The 26,528-nt window shown below is 39.7% G+C and overlaps 1 protein-coding gene across 1 annotated transcript in view; it reads left to right on the forward strand.

Moving 5' to 3' along the window:
- Positions 1–1,553: 1,553 nt before the first annotated feature.
- Positions 1,554–26,528, forward strand: part of C2CD3 (C2 calcium-dependent domain containing 3) — a gene marked incomplete at its 5' end in the record, with an annotated part of 38,731 nt that continues 13,756 nt past the window's right edge. Inside the window, 16 exons of the mRNA XM_009576107.1 lie at positions 1,554–1,672; positions 2,666–2,788; positions 4,901–5,368; positions 6,294–6,445; positions 7,658–7,901; positions 8,457–8,640; positions 9,452–9,620; positions 11,285–11,457; positions 12,400–12,508; positions 13,725–13,993; positions 14,828–14,917; positions 15,803–16,423; positions 17,311–17,628; positions 22,227–22,365; positions 23,870–23,934; positions 25,635–25,840. Of these exons, the coding sequence (XP_009574402.1) occupies positions 1,554–1,672; positions 2,666–2,788; positions 4,901–5,368; positions 6,294–6,445; positions 7,658–7,901; positions 8,457–8,640; positions 9,452–9,620; positions 11,285–11,457; positions 12,400–12,508; positions 13,725–13,993; positions 14,828–14,917; positions 15,803–16,423; positions 17,311–17,628; positions 22,227–22,365; positions 23,870–23,934; positions 25,635–25,840 (3,449 nt within the window). The remainder of the gene's footprint in view (positions 1,673–2,665; positions 2,789–4,900; positions 5,369–6,293; positions 6,446–7,657; positions 7,902–8,456; positions 8,641–9,451; positions 9,621–11,284; positions 11,458–12,399; positions 12,509–13,724; positions 13,994–14,827; positions 14,918–15,802; positions 16,424–17,310; positions 17,629–22,226; positions 22,366–23,869; positions 23,935–25,634; positions 25,841–26,528) is intronic.

Here is a 26,528-nt window from a genome sequence, read left to right on the forward strand (position 1 = left end):
TCCTTTCTGCAATAGTATGAAGATGATAAAGTACTTTTAGAAATATCAGAAATACTTGTATCTCAAATAAACAAATTTTCCAGATGCTAAAGTATGTCATGTAACATCTGCAAGACCTCAGAGAGTCTACTGGATCCAAGAGATCTTGACAAGTCCTGTGCTCAAATCAGTAGACATTAGTCTCTTTACTGAGAGTCACCAGTGTTCATATCCCTGAGAACAATTTAGGGTATGTTTCTGTCCTCAGTGAGCAGAGAATGCTGTATGAGCAAGATCCTCTCTGCCCAGAAACTGGAATTCCAGGGTGACTTTCAAATGCCTCTCCTGTACGGTCATTCATTGGCTTTGCATCTTTCTGGGTGGCGCTTGAGAGATCTGGGGGTAATTCTGAGTTCTCTTGTATATTCTCCATCGGTGTCCAGGCAAAACATCTAATTCTTCTGAACCTGAGCTCTTTGTAATACAAAGATAATAGAGTCTCCAGCACTTTGTCTTGTGTACTTAGATTCCAGCTCTTTGGAACCTAGTAAAAGAGAAAGGCTGAAAATAATTTGAAAAAGTCATCTAGTTAATCCACTGTACTGTTATCTTTCCTGAGAGCTGTTTATCTCATTTATTAAAGATGCCCAATGGGAAAAATTCCATAGCCATCCCAGGCAAGCTGTCGAAGCTGCCCTTCCTGTTAGAAAAGTTTCCTTATGTCTAACGTGAGTTTTTGCCATCACAAGAATACTTACTTCATCCATTGTGAACGTGCAAAGCATACTACTTCAACACTGTTGTTCTTCTCTTTATTCTTCTCTTTTGTAGACTAAACACCAATTCATTCAGTCTTTTCTTGCACATATTACTTTTCTCCTGAACCTGCGATTATTCTTGCAGCTCAGCTTTGACTCTCTCAAGATATGTCTTGAAATATATTGGTCAAAATGAGACAGTGTTCTCCCACTGAAGAAGGGAAAGTTACTGCGTGCTAGGATGACAGACACTTGGTATCAACTGCAACCTTTAGATGCTGTTATAATATTTATTTTGTCGTGCTGCCCTCCTGCTATTTTCTGACCTTGGAAAATGAAGAGCAGTTTACTTTGGGCTTGATGTTAATACATAATGCAAAATTAAATTATTATGTGTGTAACAGAGTAATATCCACAGGCAAGTTTATTTATATTCAGTTAATTTTTAATATTTGTTGTTCCTGTGAGCAACAACAAAAAAAAAGTAGTAAATTACCTGCAGAATTGTAACATAATTTAATGGGTTGAAACCTTGAGAGATTCTTTTTGGGGGTTCCAGTGACAGCTCTTCCCCCTTCACCTCCCAGCCTTGCTTGATCTCTGATTCTGGCAGATGTGCAAATGCTCTCTGTGTGTTTGTCCATCCTTCTCAAAAGTGCCATCGCTTTCCCCTCCTACCTTCTGAACTTCATGTGTCTCTACTCACCCTGCTTGTTCTCTGCAGAGACTGAAGATTTGTCTGTTCCTGATCAAGCTCAAAAGACAGGTTAGCTCTGAATTCAGCTGAGAGCTCATAAGTCTCTGTCTTCCTTGCAGTGGTGAAATTTCAGCAGCGGTTTGTGTTCCCTGTCCATTTTGGTGGAACGATGATAGAGCACTGGTGGAGCTCTAACCTTGCTTTTAAAATCTACATGAGAAAAAGCACACAGAAAAAGGTACTTATTAAAAGCTGTTTATACCTTGTGTGTTGAAAAGCAAAGAAATTCGTTGCATTTCTATTTCCTCCAAATACTTATGCAGACAGCAGTCGCTTTTCTAAGTCTTCTGCAACGTTTCATTGCAATTGCTGCCATCTCAACCATCCGAGGCAAAACAGACAAAGTAACGTGGTTTGACTGAGCCACTTCTTAATCGACCATTGCCAGGTATTTTGAAGGGAAATGACATTATGTGCAGATACTATAAGTTGAACTAATTGCTGTTCAATCTTGTCACCCAACTAAATGATTTTCTGAGTTCAAGACTGACAGGCAAAAAAAATTGTCCTTCCCTCATCTTTAAAACTGGTGTCTTGCTGTTTAAGCATATTGGATCAATTACAAGCATTAGTCTTCAATGGGAACTCAGCTTGTTTAGCAATATAGAATGAGTTAATGTGGATGCAGTTGATATCATTACTCTGCCTAGGGTAAGGGGAATAGTATGAGATGTGAGAAAGTGGTGTAACTTGTGCATTTGGAGGGGGAAGAAGGTATCTTTCATTTGGCTACAAATATTTGCATCATCATCTGTATGTGATGAAGTCTGTGAGAGGTGTTAACTCAGCTTATGTTTTGTTTTAATCAACACCAAGGATATCTGCCTATCTGTTCTAATAGGAGCTTTTCTTTTAATGGGTGAATAAATTGCATCTTTAAGCATGGGAAATTTTGCTCAGTTGCTAGGGTTTTGGATGTTCATTTTTGCATTAACCTGGAACTGTTTCCTGTAGGTACTGGGAGAATTTTCTTATTGTTGTCCTAGTGATCCTTGAAATTGGAACTAAGGGAAACTTTCCTACAAATCCCCGTTGGTAAAACTAGTGGTATAGGAGTGGGGAGGGTGAGTGGCTGACCACGGCTTCCCAAAAGGTTTTCATTTCACAATATGCCCTTAGTTCTTTAAACCCGACAGAAATCTTGCAAAATGGATTCTTTTTCTGCCCTCAGCCAGTGGCCATTGGCTCAGCAGCACTTCAGTTATGCAAGGTTATTCAGTCTGAGTTGCTCACTGTCAGCTGCGAAATACCTGTGGAAAAAGAGGGAAGTCAGACACAAGTTGGACCACTAAAGGTATGTGTTTTACCATATAGAGTTTGAGTTAAATGACCTGTTGTTACTAATTTTGGCTGGATATTCTCTTTTTTTTTAATTTTTCCTCCTACTTTCTTTTCTCTCTTTGTTTTAATTTGCCAGGTCTTGGACATCAAGGTTTGTAAGACCAATACAAGATAACATGAACCTCTTTTTTCCTTAGGGTTTTGCAGAAATATTTTGAACCTGCTCCAAGTCTAGGGATGTTGCTGTGTAAAGTTTCCATGGCTGCAGGGTAAAATGAGGGTCAATAAGCTAGGGCTTGGATACAGAAACCAATCCACAGGCAGGTTTTGAGTGGCACATGTTCAGGGCTGAGAGCTTTGGCTTCTGCTCCATACGTGATCTGAGCTCAGGTCTCGCCTCACGCAGTGGCCTGATGCTCCCTGTCATTGGTATCACCTTGTCACTTCAGGAATTATTTTCTCCAGCCGAAGTTTCTACCAGCATGCTCAACTTCTGATTGAGAGGGATTAACAGTCCTGTGCAGCACATTTGAAAGATTTGCCAGTTCTGAGGATGAACAGCTCTCTAGATTAACAAGTGAAGGTTTAAGAGAGTATTTGGCAATTTTATATTCAGAGCTCCTAAATTATTTCCAGAGAACATGAGCATGGACTGCTTCTGTCACCTTGCAATTCACGGGATGAGCGATGCTTTCTGCCACAGGGGCTGTGAAACCTCTTCCAGAGAAGCCATTCAGCAGAGCTGCCAGTAGAGGAGCTGCAGAAGAATGAGACATAAAATGTAGAGGTTAGGTGTGGAAGGAGTTAATTGAAGGCAGGGAGGAGAAATGCTGTGTTGTGCAGGAGAGAATGGAGTGGAACAGGGTCTGGGAGGAAAAAAGTGGAAAAAGGTGGTGTGGGGAACTAGCGAAGCAAAGTTCGATGCAAGAACTTGTGGAAGGGGAAGGTAATACTTAAAGAAAACTGATTTTGGTTGCCCTGTCTCTTAGGTTGCACTTGCTCAGTGTAATACCTGCCTGTCAGCAATACATGTGTGTCCAGCTATTCTGGCCAGGGAATGGAGGATAAGGGATGTCAGCTATTGAGTCCACTTCGCGTTTCTTGGGTTCTTTCTGACAGATGGCCTTGAACTCCTCATCTTTGGATGTGTTCCTTATACCCTTTAGGAGTAGATACTGTTTGGGACCTCTTGCCGCAATATCTTATCTCATCCCTCCCAAGTCATAGGCAAAATTCTTGAGTCTGATTATTTTGTTTTCCTTATTTGGGCATTTTATGGCTCCAATCCTTTTCTTTATCCTCTTACCTTATCTTCTGGGCTTCAGTTTGTTCCTCCCCTTCTTGCTGTCTTGTCATGTGAATAAATCCAGCAGATCTATGATGCTCTCTAGCAATCAACACTTGCAATTCCTTTAACTCTTGTTCTGGTGTTTCTTTCATTGCTTTCACACACACGTTTTCACTCATACCAGTCTAACTATTTCTCTCGCAAATCTTGACAACATGAAGAGGCAATTCAAACGTAGGACAGAGTGTTAAAAAACAAAGCCAAAACAAAAGCCAAAAAACCCAACCTCAGAAAAAAAGAAGAGAAATGCAGTGGAATATGTAGACCATTGGAGAGAAAAAGAAGGAGCCCACAGAAGGGAGAGGAGTTAGGGACAGCTAAGATCAGCAGGGAATGTAAGAGTGGAAGAGCAATGAAAGAAAACATTTAGAGACAAACACTACTTTTTAATAATTTTTCTCAAGCAACAAGTGCTGTAGCAAAGTGGAGCAAATGGCAGTTGTGATACTTTGTCACAGTACTTTTCACCTTGCCTAGGTAGGTGTTCATTTTTCAGTCAACTTTGTGATTGGTTTTAATTTTTTCCTTTATTCAGCTGTAATTGTATGTTTTTGTACTTGAGTTACTGCTTTATTTGATAAAACCACAAGTAGTTTATTTTGCAGTGACAGTTGTAGCTTGTAACCGGCATGTGTCTAAAGGTAAGCCTTCTGGGTGATGATCTGACACAGTTCTTGAACAAAACATGCAATGCATTTTCCTGAGTTTATGTTGCAGTCTCTTGTCTCTGTATGGGACACGTCTTCTGATCAGTCCGCCTTGCCTTGCACGATGCAGGTATCCTTAGAGCTCGCAGCCGACAACAAAGACTTCACTCGCACCGCTGCCAGGTCAGCTATAGCTGTGCAACGAGTCCCAGCTCATGCTCTAAGAAGTCCCCGGCTGGAATTCCAGGAGCCCAACAGGAAGAGTGTAAATGCAGAAAGCCCTCCCTGCTTGAAACTTAACAACTACAAGGACTCACAGAAGACAGGAGCAGCCAGCATAAACATCGTGCAGCCACCGCAGGCTGTACCAACCTCTGTAGCCCGTAATCTGATGACACAAATAACTGCTTCTGAAGAGGATGGGTTATTACTGCATGTGCTGTTGATGGTGCCTGATGGAAAGGATTTTATTGCTGAAGACTATGGGTTCCACAGTTCTTGTAATGTGTATTTAAACTGCAAGCTGCTCAGCACTGAGGAGGCAACGAAATCTGCTGTCGTATGGGGCACAACGCAACCTGCCTTTAATTTTTCTCAGGCAAGTCACAAGTCTTCTGTTTAACACTGATTGAAATGTGCTGCTCCACACTGACAAACACATTTCAAAGATAAGTTACTTTTACATATGTAGGAACTTCTCTGCTTGGCTCTGTTCAGTATATTAGAAGTATTTTCAGTATTGTTTTGGCTGCATTGCACAGTTTGAAATGCAGTTCCTTGAATCATCCAAATAAAAAACAAGACTTTTGAAACACAAAAGAAAAACAGTCAGAAAAGTTTAGGTTAAAACTGAAGAAAAGTTGACTTCTCCTTCCTTCCGTTTTGGCAAGAAAACATATAGTTGATGGCATCCTAATATGTAGATGTAGAATTTTTTTGTTTGTTCCATTGCTCCGAGTTCTTTTTCTTCTCAATGGATAATCAGCACGGAAGTGTGGGTTACTGTCCTAATATGGGCCAGAGTCTTCCCCCAGCAAACAGCAGAATTTCAGGCATTTAATAATGTTACGACTTTGTAATTTTTTTATGGACATTTTTCTTTGGAAATGTCAGGCTGCTCAAATGCATTTGTTTCACTTTTAACAATACCTAGTGATTTGTGAGACTCCTTAGTCTTCAGCTGAAAGAGTTAAAACATAGCAAAACATCTGAAACAGTTGTCTGAAATGATTTATTTGTTTTTTAGTAAACAGGTGTTTAAAGATAAAAGCAATGTTTTTTAAGATAGCGTATGATCTTATGTTAAAATTTATCTAAATTGCATTTATTTTCCTGGCTAGCTTTTTTCCAAGCCTACCAGTTTTCTGAAACTTGTTAGGCAAGCATGTGTTTGATTTTTAATTTCCATTTCTAAAGAGCACAATTTTGTAGACTGGAATAATGTAGCGTTACCAGAATGCTCTATACTTAGCAAATAGCTTCCAGTGTATTCTGTGTACTAATTCTGCATTAAACTCTTTCAGGTGATGCCTTTTTCATTGACTTCCAAACATTTGGAGCGGCTGAAGAACAACGTCATGATAATTGAAGCATGGAACAAGATGGGAAGCCCTGGCTGTGACAGACTGCTAGGATTAGTGAAACTTCCTCTGCATCAGTTTTACATCTCATTCAAGTAAACATCTTTGTTCCATATTTTATTGGGTTGGGATATATCCTAACTGATGCTCAGAGAAAGAAGGGAAGGATGGTGTCTGGGGTTTGTGTGGGAGGGTTCTTAAAGTTCTTAAAAGATACTTTATAGCAAAAAGCATTTTTGTCCTGCCAAGCTTCCTCTGGCACTTTCCTACACTGGGCAGTATATGTGTAAATGACACTGTCCTCGTACAGAAATACAAGTAGACTTTGAGAACTAAAGACACTGTGCTGCATCAGGTTTGGAGCCACATTAACTTGTGGTCCTGTGGAAGAGTAAAACTGTAAGAGATCAAAGTTACTGCACAGGAAAAGTAAGTGTGGCTTTCCTTTGGTGATTTTCCAAGGTTACGACTGAGTGATTTTGTTCCTCATTATGCTCTGCTTAGATCCCATTGCTAGGGATGCTGTCAGTTTGCACAGCACAGGATAATGCTTGTGGTATCAAAAAGGTCTCTAAATACTTCATGTTTTAGTTGTCGTCTTATCCAATGGGTCTCTCCAGAGCTCTTTGTTCTTTTTGGTTCAATGTTTTGGCTTCTTGTTCAGTCAAATAATATACCTGCTTAAAGCAATTTAAATTAATGGAAATACTGGACAGAAGAAATTCTTGCTAATGCAAAGGATTAATTCCTTTTACTTCGGTCAGATTAGCGTTAGGTGGAAATTAGATGGTGCTGGAACTGACTGGCCATTACTTTGTTAATTATTAGTGTGTCATTTGTATAATTTTTTCAGTAATCCACTGTAGTTTACTTGTGTATATCTTCCATGTATTATTAGAGGTTTTTACATTTCTCTGGGAGACTGTCCCAGTTCTTTCTTTTCTTCCTGCCCAAGTCCATCCCCAAAGGCACGTAACTACCTCATAAAACTGTAATGTGGCTACAGTATATTAATAGGAGTTTTGTTCCAGTTCATCACCTCGCTCACAGATTTCTAGGCTGGCTTATAGCTAAGGCCATGTTAGTTTTTGGAGAGCTGTGCCTTCTCATTGCTGAAAATAGCTCATGGATCTGTGCTTTGTGAAGACTAATGTAGTTGAGATGGATTTTGGAGGAATGGAAATAGATTGGTTTCTAACTGCATTAAAAGTCCCATCTAAAATGAGTTTTGTGTGATCATGTTCATACTCAGATGGCTCATTCTCTTGCTGGGGCTTTTTTGGGATTTTTGTTTTAATCTGTTCTAGAGATCCAAAGATTTCCCACCTGCTTCTTCAAGCTCAATATCCAGTGGTTGCTGTGGACAGCTATATGCCTGTGATAGATGTTTTTACTGGCAGTAGAAGTGGAAGCCTGAGGGTCATTTTGGCGATGGGGTCAGCTGATCAAATAGTGGCACTGCAAAGGCTAAAAAATGAAGAAGGAATGGTACCTCCCGTCACACAGCGCCCTTCCCACTCTCTGGACCCTCCTCCTACAAAGCTCGCAATGGTATTGTTCAGTAAATTCCAGTGCTTACTGTTAGGGACACATGAAAAGGATTTTACCAGTGGGTTCATTAACAGACCAGTAATCCCCAATCTCTTTTGATGCTGTAGCCAATTTTGTTATAAATGATCACGTTCTATGCAGAATTATGTTGTTTGTACTCTTTTCTTACCAGCTTTCTCTCAGCAGTCTTGACATTATTGCCCTTTTTATTGCCCTGCATATCCACTGCTTCTATCTACATGACAAGTGCAGTAAAAAAACCTCCCAAAATTGTAGAAAATCTTAATTCTCGCAGCCTTATTCATACAGGTTTTGCCACTACCTTTGAGTTGGATATTGTCCTGTATGCTTTGTATGTGCTGTGCTTTTTGGCTTTTGCATAAAAAAAAAATGTGCTATCAGGTTTTCGATGTTTCTGTGAACTTTACGAGGAAAATGGCAGATAGTGGTTCTGCCCCCCATCTCAAGCTTCTTAGAATCTTATGTTCCCAGTCCTCTTCTATGCTGTTTCCTGAAGAGTCACCCTTTCCATGTGGATTTCCTTTGTTTTGTTAGCAGTTAGACCAAGAAGAGGAAGACCTGATGGAGCATGTGTTTGAAATCCATGTGGAGAGTGTGAAAGGACTTACTCCCTTACAGTCCACTGTCTGGGGAGAGGCTGACTGCTACGTACAGTACTATTTCCCAGTTCAAGAGGCTGGTTGTGGTACGCTGCAAGGAACTGAATTGCATGAGGATGGTAAGTTTCTTTTATAATCCGTCCTTATTTAGAGCATTGCTTTAGTTAAATATTGTTCAGTGATGTTCTCTCTGCTTAAGTAAGAGGGTTTGTATTTCTCTGAGCTTCCATAATGCAGCCAATGCTTGCTTTCCTCAGAAGATCTGCATACAACTGTACTTGGGCTGCATCAGTAAATTAAAAGCCTGCTTTGACTGAGGCAGGGGACAAAGTTCCCAGCAAAAAAAGATACCTAGTTCTGAATCTCTTCACACGGTACCTTTTTGTTAAAGATCCTAGGGGGCTTTGCCAACTGATCTTGCAAAGATGCAAGAACAGATTCACAGGGAATACTAAGATTGTATACAGTTAAATTCAAGGAAGGCTTTACATACACAAGCCTTTCAAGATGCTTATTTTCATGGATACACCAAAAGAAGACTTGCCTGTTTTAGATCATTAGGATTATAAAGGAGTATTTAAATAATTGCAATTGTAGAAAAGGACTTAGTGTTGATCTGAGTGCTTTGAATCACTAACATATATTTTCTCTGAGAAATGATAGTCAGTAACATTGTTCCATAGCAACTCTTGTGGACTATGTCGGCTTCCAGACACATTTAACAGTAGTTTTCAGCCTGTGGCTCACAGGTTCATGGGACTGCATGAATTGCTTGTAAAAGATTTCTGAAGTGAAACTCAGAAGAGCAAGCCCTCTGGCAGGAGGATTTAACTTACTTCCCATGGGTCCTCCCTTCTGAAGGACTGCAAATAGAAAAATGTTGAAACCCCCAAATGCAACCATTTTTAACCAACTCTGCTTGACTTGTAGGCATCAAATTAAAGCCGTTTCGCACAGCAACCACTTTGTGTGTCCCTGATCCCATCTTTAATGATGAGCATCATCATTCTTTGTTGGTTCCTGCTAAGAGACTCCTGGTCAATGCATTTATGGCACCAGGAGCGGCTGGAGGAGGAATCCAGTTTGAAGTCTGGTGCAGGTACAGAATAACATCCTATTCTTTGTAGATGTCAAGCAATACAGACATATATGGTCATAGATGTCACATTCAGACATATCTGGTGTTGAAAAATCTCTAGTTGTGGGATGGATATTTAATAAGTGAAAAAATAGTGAGCTCATCAACATGTGGTGATGGTTATCTGTATTTAAGATTGCATTTAAGACACGTGAGCCTTTTTTTCCCCCCAAGAGTGCTGATTACTCTTTTCTTCTTACAACTTCATTAGAAAGTGTGTGCTTTTATTTGCTTTCTTCCACTTTGTTATCAGCACAGTGATCTAAAAGTAGTGTTTAAATGCTTGGCACATCTAAATTTTACTTAATACCACCCTGGCAGTATAATTTCATTGTTTTGGGTGGTTTTTTTCCCTAATACAAGTCACCGAGTACGAAAAAATATACTATAAAATGTTTGTAAGTTCAAACTGTAGTTTCTTTGGCAACTGAAACTAATTATTAGTAGTGGAAAGCAGAGACCACGAAGACAGGTAGCTTTAGAAAAGCATAATTATAAAATTATAATGTGTTCATTCTGTAGTAAACAAACCAAGGTATTTAAAATCTGCAAGTTCACATGAGAATTGTGATGGATGTGTTTACATTAATGTTGGTAATGATCAGAGCAGTTGAAGTGACCAATTTTTAGTACCTGGCATTTCAAAAACGTGCTTTAGCTCAGTTTCCTGAGGACGATTGGACTTTGGTTTAATCTTGCCCTGACTGCTCACTGATAGTGGCTGGTAAATTTAGGCTGTTTTGAGTCTCCTTTGAAAGGAGCAAATTACGAGCGGGAAGCCTTTTAAGAATTCTATAAACATCCTCTTGCCAGTTTGCAATATTTGAAATGGAAAAAGCTTACCAACAGATCCTTGTAATGAGGAAGGAGATTAGATACTGATTACCAGATTCCAAATCAAGAGAGTTCTTGCTGTGATGCTGTCAGCATCTTGAATTACTCCTAGAAGTGTATGGGGAAAAAGTAGAAACCAACAGGTGTAATATTCCAAGATTTTGGGAGTACTATTCAGGCAGTGCTCTACCCAAGACTCGAACAGTCAATTAATGTTCAGGATTTGTCCCAAAATGGAAGAAGAAACACAAGGCTATAGCACTACCATTTTACTCAGTCACTGCTGCTGAAAACCCAGTGGATGCCTTTCTCCTGGTCTTCCTGTTGTTCATTAGATACAGTGCCAAAACTCAATTTAGGATGAGTCTGAAGCCAAGTAGCACAGTAAGAAGCGGTCTGGAGTAATTTTTTACACTCACAAACTGGTACCACAAATCTGTTCTGCAAGTAGCATTTTTATTTATTAATGGAAATTGAGAGCGGAGAATATTTGGTGCCAGATCCTTCTCTTGTTTTTCTTTGGGATGCCAATTTTTCGTAGAGTTTCTGCTAGTTCACTTGCTAGGACTAGTGCAAAAGTATATTTGCAGCATTACCTACTTGAGCACTTACTGTTTTTTTTTCCTGTGGAAATTAATTTACTTGAGTTTATCCCTTAGCTATCAGGAGACTAACTAGTGTTTGAAGACACACAAATTAAAGTTGACTTATGTGCGGTCGTGAGAGAAATGATGATCATTTTGTCATCATCAATACAGCATGATTGATGCTACTTCTTTGTGTCTTACCAGGTATTATTACCCAAATGTCAGAGACCAGATGGTTGCCAAAGGGACCCTGCCTTTGTCACGGCTATGTGCCATGGTGACTATGCAGCATCGTGAAGAAATAGGGATACAGACTTTTAATCTTCCGTTGGTCCCCAGGACTGATTCCTCAGAGGAATTTCATCTGCGGTCTTCAGGTGAGGAAGGCTTGTAGGTTTTCACTTTATGTGTAAAAGTGAAGGTCTGTGTATTTGCTGCCAAGGGAAATAAAAATATGTATCTGTGTTGGAAACTGATACCAGCCATGAGTGTTCTTCCTCCCAGCTTTCACTATCACCATACCTAGTGAAGAATCCGTGATTAAACATGAGCAACCCTCAAACTCCTAACAAGTTTAAAAAAGCCCTCCCTGTGTATCGAACTGCTTAGTTGCCAAATAAGCCACAGTCTGTAGTTGAGCTTCCCATGTGAGGCAGGAAATGGGAGATCCGAAGAAGGGCTGTTTATGGTATATGGCGTGAGCAGAGACATCTTTCTGTTCAGCTGTGGTTCTTTCAAATGGTACAAACATCAGCTCTAGGAAGGCCACTGAGGAAATCTGAGACAGCTTCTTGGAAAAAATGAAAAAGCTGGGGCTGGAGAGGGAGTTCAGTATGCTTCAATTATTTTGTAATAGGTTAGCCACATGCAGCAGCGGAAAATCTGTCTCTTTGAAGATTTTGTCCCTTCAGTGCTATAAAAAAGATGTGTTGAAATACTGCAGCAGGATATTTTAGAAGTATTACAATGAAGGCACACATGAGGGCGCAGCTGGGTTAAAAAGCCTCTTCTAATTTTACTATGCCATAAATTTGCCAATGAGAAGGAGCCATGAAGACTGTCTGATCTGACTCCCAGTAGGTCAGGTTGCAGGATGCCGTCCTTAAAACTTCCTTCTGTGCCTCCTGTATCAGGCCATAACTTCTGGCTGAAGTACAGTATCTTGCACAGTCAATCTCAATGGATTTCATATGGAATTATTTTTTTGCATTAATAGAGTAAGTTTTGTATTAAGAGGTATAACTAAGTATTGATTATATTGGATGAAACTGTATAAAAAGCTGACCATTTCTCTCCCTTCTTTCTTTCATTTAATCCAGGCTTGCTTGATGTGAGTGTGAGATACCAACGATCCATGAAAACAGCAGCTCAAGCTGTTTCTCTTTTTGTACAAATACACAGAGCAGCTGGTTTGCAAGCAGCAGCTAGGTAAAGCCTAATTCTAAAAGGAAGATTCTTCTCTTAAAATAGCTTTATCTGGAGCCAGCAAGCTGAGACATTAGATTAGAACAAATTGCAACTGGCCAACTTTCCATCTGCAGAGACCGAGATTCAAACTGGATTCTGATCAGAAGTGAAAATAACTTTATAAAGAACACCAGTCATTATTTTTGTCCCTTAAGCTGCAGTACAGTGTGGTAGCATTCATTCTGCAGAAGGATCAAGACTGTAAGGGCACATTTTTCTACATTTTCACATTTTTCTACACCAAAGGCCGATATAAAAATTGGCTGATATAAAATGGTACCTATTTGGGCATTGGATCTTGGTGTTACTGATGCTATTTAAAAGCTAGCTGAGATTTGTTTACTTGAATTTCACTGTGGAAACATCAATAAACTAACTAATAAATGAAATATTCCTTTTCACCAGAAAGCTGCTGCTCTAAGTGCATAGTATCACCTGAACTTAGTTCCAATATGCGATTTTCAAGAATTAATAAAGAAAGGGCTTGAAGAGAGGGAGTCCATTCCGTAAGAGGCAGATGGCTCCTGTCATTCTAGAGCAGTGCTCACTGACCTTTCCTCAGTGTTGCTGAGCTCCTGGTCCATCTTAATTCAAGTAGACTGTAAGATGAGAATCACTACTGTATGGTGCTTGGAGAAGTTAAGAAAGTAGAATGACCTCAGAATCCTCATCCTTCAGGTGTATGACCTGAGTAATACCTGGGTCTGTTTTACTTGTAAATAATTCCATCTGCTAATTTCACCTCCTTTTGCTTGTCAGTACTACTCTGTAAAAATAATTTGGCTTGGCCTTTTGCTTCCTTCTAGAGCAGGTTCTCTGGGAAGTTATCCTACAGCTTTTTCTACAGTATGGGATATTTTTAAAGGTGCAGAGTACTTTCTCCATCACTTTGGTCTCAGATCCTGACAATGATAAGAGCTCAGCCACCAGTGATGGACCTTGTGATAGTCACTCTCACCATTTCATATCTGTTCCTAGTGTGGTCAGATGAAAAAAAAATGGTGAAATATAGTATGCAGCCAGAACCCACATCTGTTTTGACTTACAACATTCACTGTTTTATCCAATCTTTTCACCATGAAGACTTGAAACGTTTGCTTTAATTGCATTGGTTCCTAGATTCCGTGTACGTTATATTCATTCTCTCTCTTCTTTTCTTTTTACATACTGAATGAAGAGCTGTGGCACAAAAGAACCCTTCAGTCCAGTACTATGCAGGTGTGGGAGTTAATGCTTATGTCTCTGTGCACCTCTCCTTCCTACCTGAAGCAGAGAGACGCAACACACGAGCTGTGGCTCGTACTTTCTGCCCAGAGTTCGAACACCATGTAGAGTTTCCTTGTAACCTCATCATTCAGAAAAGTAGTGGAGAAGCCTCTTGTCTGGGGGAACTCTTGCAGTCTGCCAGTATCGTCTTCTCTATCTACCATCAGACCACCAAGTCAGGTAAGGAGGACAAGTGATTACAATGACTCAATGCTGTTGCAGAATGATCCAGTCCCCTTAATTTTTAGTTTAGAAGAAAGACTATTCTGTGTAGTTGCTAATAGATGTAATTACCTAAACTGTCTTCAGAAAAGGCTTTGGGAAATACTGTTCCGCTTGTGCAAAGAGTTAAGGTTTCTAAGACTCCAGCTGATCAAGATCACCTTTTAAATGAAAAGCTAATGCAATTAACAGTAATAGCGCTTGACTCTTGGAGCACCCTGCCTTTGTATGTGCATGCCTTATTGCCTCCACTTCATGAACGAGGTAATGGAGGTTCAGAGAAATGATAGCTTAAAATCCTCCAATGATCCTGTGGCAGATAGGCAGGATTCTTCTACAACATAACAACATGTAGAATTATTTTATAAACAAAATTTACCTAAAGATGACATTGCTTTTTACTCCTTCGGGAGAAAAGTCAGGAGTGGCATGTTGTTAGGGTAACTGATCACTAGCTCCCCACTGGTTACTTAATGTTCTGTGGAAATATTCCCTAAAAGTTTGTCCAAATTCAGTGGTGGTGGAGCATGTATCCTGTAATGAATGTGCACTGGCAATGCCTACAGGCAGGTTTTGTTCACACCCCTGTTTCTCACGGATTTTGACCTGATATGTACTGGGCCATTTGTTTTGACTTTGTCCTTTTTTCGTGGGTTAAAAGTGTTTTCAGTATGACAGCTGAGCTATTTGCTGTTGAGGCAATACAGCTTTCTTTCAAAATACATACTGTCTGAATCACTTTTAAATCTTGCGTTCCAGTTGGGTGTATTTGCAAAATGATTTATTTTCCAGCCACTGAGACATTGGCAGCTCGCTCATCAAGAGATTATCTTCTTGGGACAGTCACAATTCCAACCAGAGATCTGCTGAGAAGAAGATCAGGTAATACAGCAGCATTATGCTGCTGACGTTCTGGGTAAATGCTATAGTAATCGCTTAAAACAACTCTCATTCCCATTTTGGGGGGTTTTGTTTTGGGTTGTTTTTTTTTTTTAGACCAAAGTTCTCTCAAACATTGCACAGGCCTTCATTAAAATTCCCGTATTAGAAAACTCATATAAGGGTTGTTGTTTGAAGGTCAGTTTTCAGGCTGTAGGATGTATAGTAGCTGAATGACTATTAACCTCCTTAGTATTTTATTTAGTGCCATTTATTTTCTACCTTAAGATGGAAAGTCCAAGAGTAGTAGCATTCAGTGGAGGACCAATGATTGCTTTTGACATGCCAAAGCTGGAAACAAAGGCTTAAATAAGTTAGAAAGCAGTTGGATTAACTTTTTTTAAGCTAAGTGTAAAATATCTCCTCTATCTAGTGTTAATTTGTGATGATAATGTCTTGTGATGATAATGTCTTGTAATAATAATGTTTTCGTTATCATCTTGGTTATTTCTGCTTTAATCTCAGTATAGTGCTAGTTTTCTCCAACATGAAGTTTTGGGTTTATTTTTAGTGGGAAGAGAGGAGGAAAAAACTGAGAATGCCTGATTTTATACTTGGACATTCATGGGATATCGTTTTGTAGTAAAATGAGTGTTGTTAATGAAATGGAAAGTAAAATGCCTTTGGGATCAGAACTAGTGGTGAAGTTTTCTGAGGTCTAACAATCTGCTGCTTTTTCGGGTTAGAAATCATTTGACAAATTCCAAACTTTCACAAGAAATAAACACTTCAAGTACTGGTCCTTGACTAATGACCAGAGAGCAGAAAATTCTTTCCTGATGTTTTTAAAAGGTAGGATAAGTGTAATTATGATCTTTTCTCCCGAAGGTATTACAGGCTGGTACCCAGTTACCTTGTCTGAAGATTTAATGCCTTCACACTGCACAAACATCATGCAGACCATTGTGGGAGGACTGGAACTTTCTGTTACCTTTGCTCATCAGGATGACAGAGAGCGTGTTTTGGAGGCCGCTAAGCTCTTAGGGTGGGAGGGTGAGGAGAGCCGTGAAGACAGCATGGATGATAGCGATGAATGGGAGCAGAGTGCCAGTCCAGCGACTGTGACCATCTCAACTCCAAGAGTATGGCTGCCAGTCCACTGTGTGCTGCTTGCAGGCCAGACGCACCTAAATAAAAGCACTTATTGCTACCTCAGGTATAAGCTATATAATCAGGAAGCAACGTGGACTTTGCTTCGGAGACCAAAATTGAGTGACGACACGAAGAACATTACAGTGAACTTTAAGAAACCAAACAAGGTGATTCTCAGAAGGAGCCAAGGACTGCTTTGGTTCTTCAGAGAGGAGAAATTAGAAATCCAGGTGTGGTGGGCATATGGTAAAGAAAATGATGTGGAAAGACCACTTGATACAGATCGTCTTATTGGATCTGCCTATGTCGACCTCGCAGCATTAGCAGAGACGTCAAGGACAACACTAAGTGTTAGTGGTAAGTTCCTAAAGAACATTGTCATGTTTCATTCCTTGTTATTGATGTTTTAGTTTGGTTACTTCTCTAGTCACTTTAAGCAAAATATTTACAGCTTTGTTTTGTCCTGTGTGCAACTCGCACTCAACTCCTCCTTTCACTGAAGATAAACAAGGTTAAAATGCTTGCTTCTCTGAATTCAAAACTTAGCAAGTTTAAGTGGGTGAAAAATTGGCAGTAATGATCAGTAATAAGGAGACAATTAGTCTGCATGGATTGATGAAGAATGTTTCTTCAGAATTATGGATTTGGCATCATAACAGAGTGAGAACAAGTAAGAATAATGTGTCTCAAGGAGGCTGAATGCTTGCAGTCAGAGCAAAGGACTAGACACCAAGAAGGTCGTGGAAACTTCTGCTTTGTTTGGTTACTTAGGCTTCTGTCATCTACGTGGTATCCATCAGCCACCAACTTGCAGGCAGATTTGTGGACAGGTTATTGGCTTTTCTTTGGAGTGTGCTCAGGGAAGGGAGAAGGAACAAGAGTTAAAAGAAATTTTTATGCTGCATATGTATTGTATTTTCCATAGATGTGTATAAAATTATGCAGAGGCACTATTCCCAGGACTCTCGGGAAGTTGATGTGCTTTAAAATAGTAATCTGAGCTGCCAGTGGGAAAATGCAGGTGTACCCAATTTGGGGGATTGGTCACCTGTTTTTAACCTTTACAAGCCGATATTTCTAACAGTGCACTGGGTGATACCTTGCATAGAAATTACATTGAAAAACAAAATTCATTCTGCTGGTCTGATGTGAGAACTTTACTGTAATGAACTGTACCAGCTTTTTTCCAAGATCCTATTTTTTCTTTGGCTTGTTTAGCTGGTTGTTTGTGAATTCTCCTACAGGGGTTTATCCATTGTTCAGATGCAATGCTGCAAACCTAGCAGGAGCTGCTGTACGTGTTCACATCATTCTTTCTTCCACTTCTGCTGCTCTGCCCAGCAGACTTCACTGTGCTGAGGAATACAGCAACAGTGAAGATGAAGACACAGAGAAAGCACCTGATCTGAGCCAACAGGTCTCTGAAAATCAGAATCAGAAACTGGATATCATAAGTTCAGAAATCACCAATGGCAAACCACAAGAAGAAGATGTGACGTTTCTGGAAAACACAGTTGCTGTCAATATCCTTGTGGAAAGAGCAATGCATCTAAGTTTAAAAGGTAACACCACCACCACCACCCTTTTTGTCTGTCTTTTTGTTTTTTTTCTGCGATCTGTTCATAACAGGTAGTGCATGGAGCAATTTAAAAACAAATCCTCAAATTTACTCTGGCACAGTGAATAGATGTGATGGGTTTTGAACTTGGCGTTGTAGTGTTGCAACCCCGAGAGCATTGCATCATTGTATAAGTACAGGGGAAGCAGGAGGTTGAACTATTCAGCCTATCTCTGTTAATAAAATCCAAAATATAAACAATGTGATGTTCACTCTTATAGTTGACAGCTGAATTCTGAAGTCAAGCATTATCTGAGTAACTTAACCCCAAGACACTCATACTTCAAAGACTCTTGCAAATTTGCATTTTTAGCATGTAATCAATTTGTAAAGCTGGCTTACTCATGCTCTCTGGAGACTGTGGAAGGGCAATGTAAGAGCAGAGCAGTCTGAGCTCACCCAGGCTTGACACACTGCTTCCCGCTCTGTAGCGTGGGCATTGCAGTTCGGTGGCTAGTCACTATGCTGAGGGTCACCAAAGAATTGCTCTTTGCTTTTTAAATTGATGCTAAGTGTATTAAAATATTCCTTCCTAGCAGGTGATGTTTGGATCTTGATGTGCAGCGATTTAACACACTTGGTGAATTTTCAGGTTTTTGGAGCCTTTTGTTTTTCCTTTGAGTTGCAGTCTGTAAATGAATCTCTGTTAAAGATGAGTTAAACCCTTTAAAACACGTCAGGTGCTCTACCCTTCACCTTGGGCACCTCTAGCACTGCGTGACTTGATCACTTTGTGTTTGTTCAGATCAGTGATCTGATCTTGTTTGGGCCATTGCACTCTCCCTAAATACAAATGGGAATAAGGCACTGACCTGAGGTGAGTTTACTGGAAACGTCTCTGTTAAGTTCAACTGTTTCACAGTCCAGGTGATATGCCAGAAAGGAACACTCAGTGTTTTATGGTGTGGTAACACAACTAAAAGAGTCAAATACAAGCCATGATTTAAGTGTAAGTAATTTTGATACATACTGAGCCCCACAGATGGCTTTTTTATAATGATTCTATAATCTTCTGGAATTCATAGTCTTTGGAAACTTGATGCAACACTGGTTGCTACTGCAAAGTTTTTGATGGGATAAAGGAGGTTTCTTTTGATGGTGTATTCTATTGCAATATTTCCATCTTGAAAAAACTTATCATTTTAGGGGATTTTTAGAAGTAACTAACTGAGAAGCAACTGATACACTGAAACAAATGCTATATAAGCTGGTTTCAAGAAGAATTTTCATTCTTCATGATAACAATTTCATTATTGTGTTACACATAAAAAGGCTGGAATACATTTCCAGTCTAGTATGTTATGGATGATAAACTTCCTACAATTTTGGAAGAATTGCTTAAGATACACAATTTTCAGAAACTGAGTGAAGATAAAAAATGTTTCCCCAAGCCTCTTCATATTTCTTGTGATCTAAAGTCAATTTTCCTGTTTTCTTTTCCTTCATCTTCCAAATAATATAAAGAAAAGAAATAGCCTAAATTTCATAATGTTGGAAAGGAATGAAATTAATTCTATAAAAACGCAAAAGTTTTACAAAATGCAGAAGTTCAAACCAACAAGTCTTTTCTCTAACTTAGTTCTAACAGTTTTGAGCACTGTTTCAAACAATATTAGACCAGAATTTTCCATGCATCTTTTAAGGACTGAAGTCACTTTAATCTGCAGTTGCTAACCTCTTCCTGCCATGTTTTTCATCTTTTTCTGTACATTTCTCGCATCCCCAGGGAATAGATGTCTGTTCATTTTCTTCTGTCTCTGGTGGTCTTTTTTAAAGTTAAGCTTCACCACTAGCAGACGGCTGCTGGGTTGGCAGGCGTGGAGCCTTTGATTCTCTCCCCACAGAGCAGCCACAAAACAGAAGCGTAGGAGTGCAAGCTTCTCCATGGACCTCGCTGGGATGTAGGTCCGTGTATTTATCAATGGAAGATCATCCCTAGCAAAAGGGAAGGAGTTTCCCTTCCCAATCCTGGCTTCTCTGCCAGGATGCTCCTTACAGAGACTTTTGTCATATGGACAATTGTCCTTTCAGAATAATGTAAAGAACATGTTTCCAGCAACCCTTCAGCCACGTGGTAGCCATTGGCACATTATGCTGCCAGTCCGGACCATGTCACGCAGGAGGTGCCCTAGGCTTAACGCTTTTGTGTTTTACCGCCCACTTCCTGAACTGTCAGGTCACGCATCTCAATTCCTTCTCTCACCTCGTTCTTCAAATACTGCTTTTTTAAAGCAGAATGAAACTAATATTTCTAAGTGTAACTTCTTTGCAAAGTTCAGGCATTGGAAGTTGCTAGGCTAAATCAGGCTCTGTAAGACTCCTTTGATTATGGCTGAGCTTTCTTATTAGAGCCAACAATTTTTTCTCTTGTAGGCTTTTCTTTTCCTAGAAGAAAAGCAAGCTAACACTAAGAAATGCTGATTTTGCCTTTGACTACAAAGATTGATTTTAGGTCTGCCTTTACGTGCAGGAGATGTGAGATAGTCTGGACAGGTCTTGCTCATTTCTCTAAGCTGAGCTCACATTGCCCATGTCTGTGCTTGAATTGTCATATCTACAGTCTTACCAAACTGCAAAGAGTTTTGGGTGGCATGTTTTAACTGAAGTCGTTGTGGATATTGTAAAAAAAAAAAAAAAAAATTTTTTTTGTTCTCAAGCAAATCCTCATGGTCAAGGCATAAATGAGCAGTAACTCAGTAAGCTACTATAAATCAGTCACATTTGATCATATTTTCACAGAGAATCAGACTTCAGGAGAAAAGAGAATTATTTTTAGTTAAATCAGATTCATACTCATCAGTTTTGATCATTCTGGCCAGCAAGGTCTTGAAAAAGTCCAAAGCCATATGCTGAGTCCTTGGAAAGCAGAAAGGAGGAAACAATCTGTAAAAACTGAGCGATAGTTGGTTGCAAAGTCTGATCTTGTTTCCCCTTGGCTAAGTCCATTTCTCCTAGCAGATTTTGCCAGCTACAAATTCACGATCTGAACAGCTCTGTAAGCAGTGAAATGCTACTACAGCTTTACAAGCCATGATACACTGCAGCAAATCAATTTAACTAATGTAAATATGACTAAAAGGGTCCAAGCCTGGAGGAAGGGTTGCATATAGAAGGGAAGAGGCCCTAAGCATCTCTCCTCCTTTTTGGGCTATAATTCAGTGCAAATGATTGTACAATTTCTGCAGCTTTCATTCAACAATCTCTAATCCATAATATCCAGCAGCATGTGGGGAACATCTAGCTCCATCCCTTAATTTGACCTTGCGTTCCTCTGATGATAAACTGTCTGCCTCTAAGTGCAAACATACCCAATTAAGTCAGACTAGTTAATTCGTTAGCTGTCTTCTCACAAACCTTTTCCCAGGTTATTTCAGGATGAATGAGGGAGAAAATGCTTGTGGTTCCAGCGCTGAACTATGTTATGCAAGGAGTCTTATAAAGGTTTCACTGGTGCATTGCAGAGTGAATGCCATCCTCGTTGCTTAGCTTGGAAATCACAATGGTCTACTTTGTGCATGGATTAAAAATGTTATATCCTGAAGCTACTTAAAAACAATTTCAGCAAAGCCTACCTGCTGCCCCATGTATAGCTCCTTGAACTAGGACATGAAGGCAATTGATTTTTCCCTCCCTAATTCTGATACAAACTTTGATGTTTTGGCCAAAATGTTAAGGCCTCATCGACACTAGACTTTCTTCTCAAATTTCCTGCTGGTGCAGTAGCAGGGCTGATGGGAGCACACTGCACTTAATAGCGACCAGTATTTTATTTTCCATGTGCTCTATCCCTGCTGAAAGCATGTACCATGGGAAAATATAGGGAACTGTGACAACTGATCTGTAACACAAACTCCCACTTCTGCAATGGGTATGAAGGGCGGTGGGAAAAGTTGGGGAGGAAGCCAGCAAGAATTTGAAATACAATTGTATATACTGCTTTTTCATCTGTATTTAAATCTTCATAACAGATGAGAGTGGTACTTATTTCTACCTTGAAGGTGTATTAAGTTTCTCTAACTATTTCAGTCTTTCTGAGATGAACTAATATAGGCTATAAAAAAGTTTATTAATCCTTGGGTATCATTAACACCGGCTGTGCATTTTCTTATTCAGTCAACACAAGTGAGCTTCCTCTCAGCAATCCAGCTGTTAAGTCAAACTGCCAATACACTGGGTATGTTCTGCGTTTGCAGCTAGGATTGCCAAACTCTGTGGTCCAGCATGGAGAGTAGATCAAGCACTGGAATAGGGTCCTGGGGACCTGGGTTTTATTCCTAGCTTTGCCTCTGACTTCTCAGATGATCTTGGGCAAATGGGTTTTCCATTTCTCCCTGGAATATTCCAGTTTCTGCTCTGTAAAAGGCTCATGTAATATTTGTTCCCATTGTAAATATAAAGTATTTTCAGCTCCACCAATGAAAAGGAGTATTTCCTAGATGATGGATTTCTGTGTAAATTATCTGTTTTAATTGCTGAACTTCCTTTAGATTTTTTTTTTAAATTATTAACAACAAATCTGTATTTAATTCTGTATAATTTTAGGGAGTCCTTTGACAGAACGTGAAGTAAGAGCACCCAGTTGCTGTGTGTCATTTGCTGTTGCTGGTGCAGATGCTCCAATAACCACATCAGTAATAGAAAATACATACTCACCGGTCTGGGACTTTCAGCAACAGGCAAGGTAAACGACGTGGACTCACACAGACACACTTTGGATCTGACAGCCAGGTTAGGTGTGAAAAGGACATATCCAATTGGGGCGGGGTGCTTTTCTACTTACCAGGCCTGTACTCTCAGCTAAAAATGCTTGTTTCCATGTTTTACTATCACCACGTGTTCATATTGGGTGAAAAGTTGTTTGAGGAGGCTTGGTCTTAAAACTAATGTGAGGAAAGGCAGTTTGACGTGTGCGGAATCTCGGCTGCATTGTATTTTGGCTTTAAGACCTTGGGTGAGTCAGTCTATTTCCACTCATCTGTAGTTTCCCCATCTAGAGGAAGGAGCTGCTAATCGCTAAAGGACTCTTGGCAAGGTTAAGTAAGACTTGATCCAATTTATTGTTTTTTTCTGTATGTTTTAGTTTGTTTCATGCTTAGAAATTATGCCCTGGTTCAGGACCAGAGCTCTAAGTTTGGATTCACCTACTGAAACTTTATATATCTGGGAGTTAGGTTTCTGACGCAGAGCTGTTCAGCGTTGGCTTCCTCTGCAGTCACTGGAGAGGCACAGGCACCTCCAGATGGTGAGTCACTTGACCTGTGTTAGAGACCCAACTTAGGACAAAATTCCCTAAGGATGCCTATTTCTCTTCAGTGACCACCAAAGTAGTGTAGGGAGATACCTGAGCCTAAATTAGAGCAGATGAATTGACCACTCTAATGAACCTCAGCAGGCCAAGTCGTACATGGTAATATTCAGTAATAAACCTGTGTTTGCAGTCTTGTGGCTTCCCCAGTGTTTTTATACCAGATTTTAAATAAATTCCAAAGCAGTAGCGAAAAGTGTTTTCTAAACTAGGTGGAACAAGTCTGTTACAGGCTACAAGAAAGCATACTGAATTTATTTGGTCCATCACAAAATGCGTGCAAATACATACCAGTGCCTGCACGGGAGTGGGCTTTTCTGCCCGACTGCTGAGTTGGGTTTTTGGCTTTAGGGAATTTGTAATACGAAAATGAAACCATTGAAGGAGTGATAGCTGAAGTTTAAAAGTTTTGTTTCAGAGGTTGCTTGTGCTCAGAGTCATATCTGAATTGCTTCAAGCAACTTAAAAGCTGTTCTACATTTGACACTTCAATTTTCAGGATGTTTTTTTCCAGAAATCAACTTAAAATATTACAGCTTTCAACCATAACCCAGTGCTTTGCTGTCACTGTATTATTGAGTCATGAGATAAACTCTACTTCCATTTCTTCATGGTTTTATTATCCTATCTTTTAAATTTACAACCAGAGCGAGGGAAGGGAAATACTTCTTGAATAAGCAAAAGCCGAAACCATGTAAAGATAGTTACACTTTTGGGGGATCAATGATTTTGGGTTTTGTTGTGTGTCCCCCTGCCATCATTCCTGAAGGAAACTGATTTGTCTGGATAGATACAATGGCATTGAATCTTCAGAGGCATTTTACTGCACTTGCTCTTTTTTCCTGCTTTGCATAACAAATTACGATTTTGTTCTTTACAGATTATCCAAAGAACTTCTGCTGGATCCACAGCAAACCTTGGTCTTCAAAGTGTGGCATAAAGCAGGTAAAGTTTGCAGTGCGGTATTGAGAGGAGTGTCTTTTCTGCATCCCTTTCCTTGGGTGACTTGTATTTAATACAAGTAAAGTAAATTCTATTAAGTAAATTGGAGAGTAGAATTGTAAAGTCATTTTTTACCTTGCACTAGAAGAATGCTAGAGATAAATACCCACTGATTTCCTGCCCCTCATCATCCTTCTTTTCCCCATTAGTCATCTAGCAAGGTTTGGTTCTGTTTTTAATTTGACAGTATTTTAGCAGCAGGATTTTCCCAGTGAAGGAAGTTCTTTACTGTGTCTTTCATATGCTGTTTGTTACCTCTGCAGTTGGTTGAAGTGTGGCCAGCCAGTTGTAATCAAATACTTTTATAGTGGCATGGATATATTTTAACAATTACTCCTGTATCCACTCTCAGCACTCACTGGGGGAGTTGAAGGCCTTGTTGGGTTTCAAACCTAACAACAGAAAAGCTTTTTGTAAGCTTTTTTTTTTACTGAACCTGCAGTTTATTGTTAAATGATGAAAGATGCTGCTAATAGTTCAAACTGGTGTTTGCTTGGTTTTCTTGATAGCCCAGATCCTCCAATATTTAATTGGTACCAAGCAAGCACAAAAATCTGTGTGTTTGTTGTTGGGAAGACAGCCCTACTTCTTCGATGCAAACTGCTAGGATATGATCTTTAAAATACTGGGGTGTTTCCTTTCTTTTTACATATTAAAGTTCAGCTGACTGATTTCTAGCTTCAAAAATAAACTTCCTGTGTAACTCAGCCTTTCTCTGTATTATACAGAGTACAGAGTACCATGTGTACTCATTGATTCTCCTGCCAATCCCTCTCCCTGCCCTGGTCTTCCATTTTCTCTGCAGGGACATTTTTAGCTGAATGTAACTGCTAAGGTAATCCAAATAATATCCTCTTCTTGGATAGGATTGTTTGTTCTGTACTTCAGATAAATTTGCAGGACAAAAAAGACAAAACGTTCACAAAAAATGCAACAGTGTAATGACAAATCAGCATTTTTGAAAGTTTTGGCGAAGTGAAAAGGGAAGAAATCTGAGTTTCTGAAGTGAGAATGCAATTCTGCAGGTGGAATGCATTTGCTGAGGTCCTCAGATTGGCCTCCAGGTTCAAGTCTCCAATTGTCTTTTATTTCTAGCCCATTTTCAAGCTGAGTATTTTTCCCTTTATTCAACTCTTGTTTAACGAGTTCTTCTGATTAAGTATTGCATAGTGTACGTAACCCTCATGTCCTTTCTTACACCTGCAGCAAGGCCCTTATTCTACTGTGAATTATTACCAATGCAGGTGTTCAGGTTATCAACAGCTACAATAGGGACAGGTATTTTGGCAAATCCGTAGGGAGGAAGCTGGTTTAATTGCTGGAAATAGTTTTTCCTGCTTCTCAATCAGGCACCATAGGTCTCTTAGTTTGAAGCATGTTAACAACCAAAATCTAAGTGTCGTTTCTGTTGTCCTAAACTCTGTTTTCCTTTTCCTCTACTTTTTTTGTTTCACTGTTTATTTGCTTTTTACGTCATGAGAGCTGTCAGCTTTTAAACCATTTTTTCAGTTTATAAGATGTCTTTCCTGTGAATTCTAGACATATTTCCAGGACTGTATAGCTGACTGATTTTTAGCATTCCTGAAAATGTTTCGTTTACATGCAGTTTAAATTAATATGTGCTTTATATTCTTTTTCCCCAGAGACTGAGCGAGTGATAGGATTTGCATCAGTGGACCTTTCTCCTCTTCTTTCCGGCTTCCAGCTCGTGTGCGGGTGGTACAATATTACGGACTTCAGTGGACAGTGCCGAGGGCAGATCAAAGTAGCTGTTTCCCCTCTTCAAAACATAAATAACCTCAAAGAAGAAAGGCAGGCAAGGATCCGGACCCAACCAGCGAGTTCTTCAGTACGTACTTCAGTTTCCTTCCCTGTGCATATTTGATTAGATTCCTAATAATCAACACTAACTGGGGGTTTCTGAAGTAATGAGCAAGCATAGCAAATTCACAGTACTGTAATGGATCAGTCTGTGTAAATGTACCAGAAACACTTAATTCCTTATTTAAAAATTCTGCTGCATGTTTCCCTGGTAGCTGCAGGCCAAGACTAGTTACAGCTCTCATTCAAACCTAGATCATGATCATCTCCAGTGGCTTCTATCACTTTGTTGTTGCTTCATGGGCATTGGGGTTTTTTTGTTGTTAGGAGAAAGAATATTCTTTGGTTTTGGATGTCTGGGAGCCTGGCATTGTTCTGTTTGCTGCTTTGGGTGACAGCCGATGCCCAAAAACTTACTGTAAATTCAGTCTTTCGTTGGCTAGGAAATTTCTCATTTGGCAGAGATCTATTTGCCATTGCAAGATATGCCATTTCTTGTGTGTGTTTTATTCTCTAGACTTTCCAGTTACACTGGGGTGTGATGTACACATGTAATGGAGCCCCTATACCCTACTTTTCATCAGTTTATTCTTTGGTAGTGTGGGGGGAATAAACAAATGTTTCTGAAATAAGAGTGTTGTTAAATGATACTTCGGATCAGTGCTGGAAAATCCTTTGAAAATTTAAATCTATTTAGAAAACTTAAGTTTTTGTTT

Source organism: Fulmarus glacialis, unplaced genomic scaffold (genome assembly GCF_000690835.1).
Source record: "Fulmarus glacialis isolate BGI_N327 unplaced genomic scaffold, ASM69083v1 scaffold12274, whole genome shotgun sequence".
Classification (NCBI taxonomy): Eukaryota; Metazoa; Chordata; class Aves; order Procellariiformes; family Procellariidae; genus Fulmarus; species Fulmarus glacialis.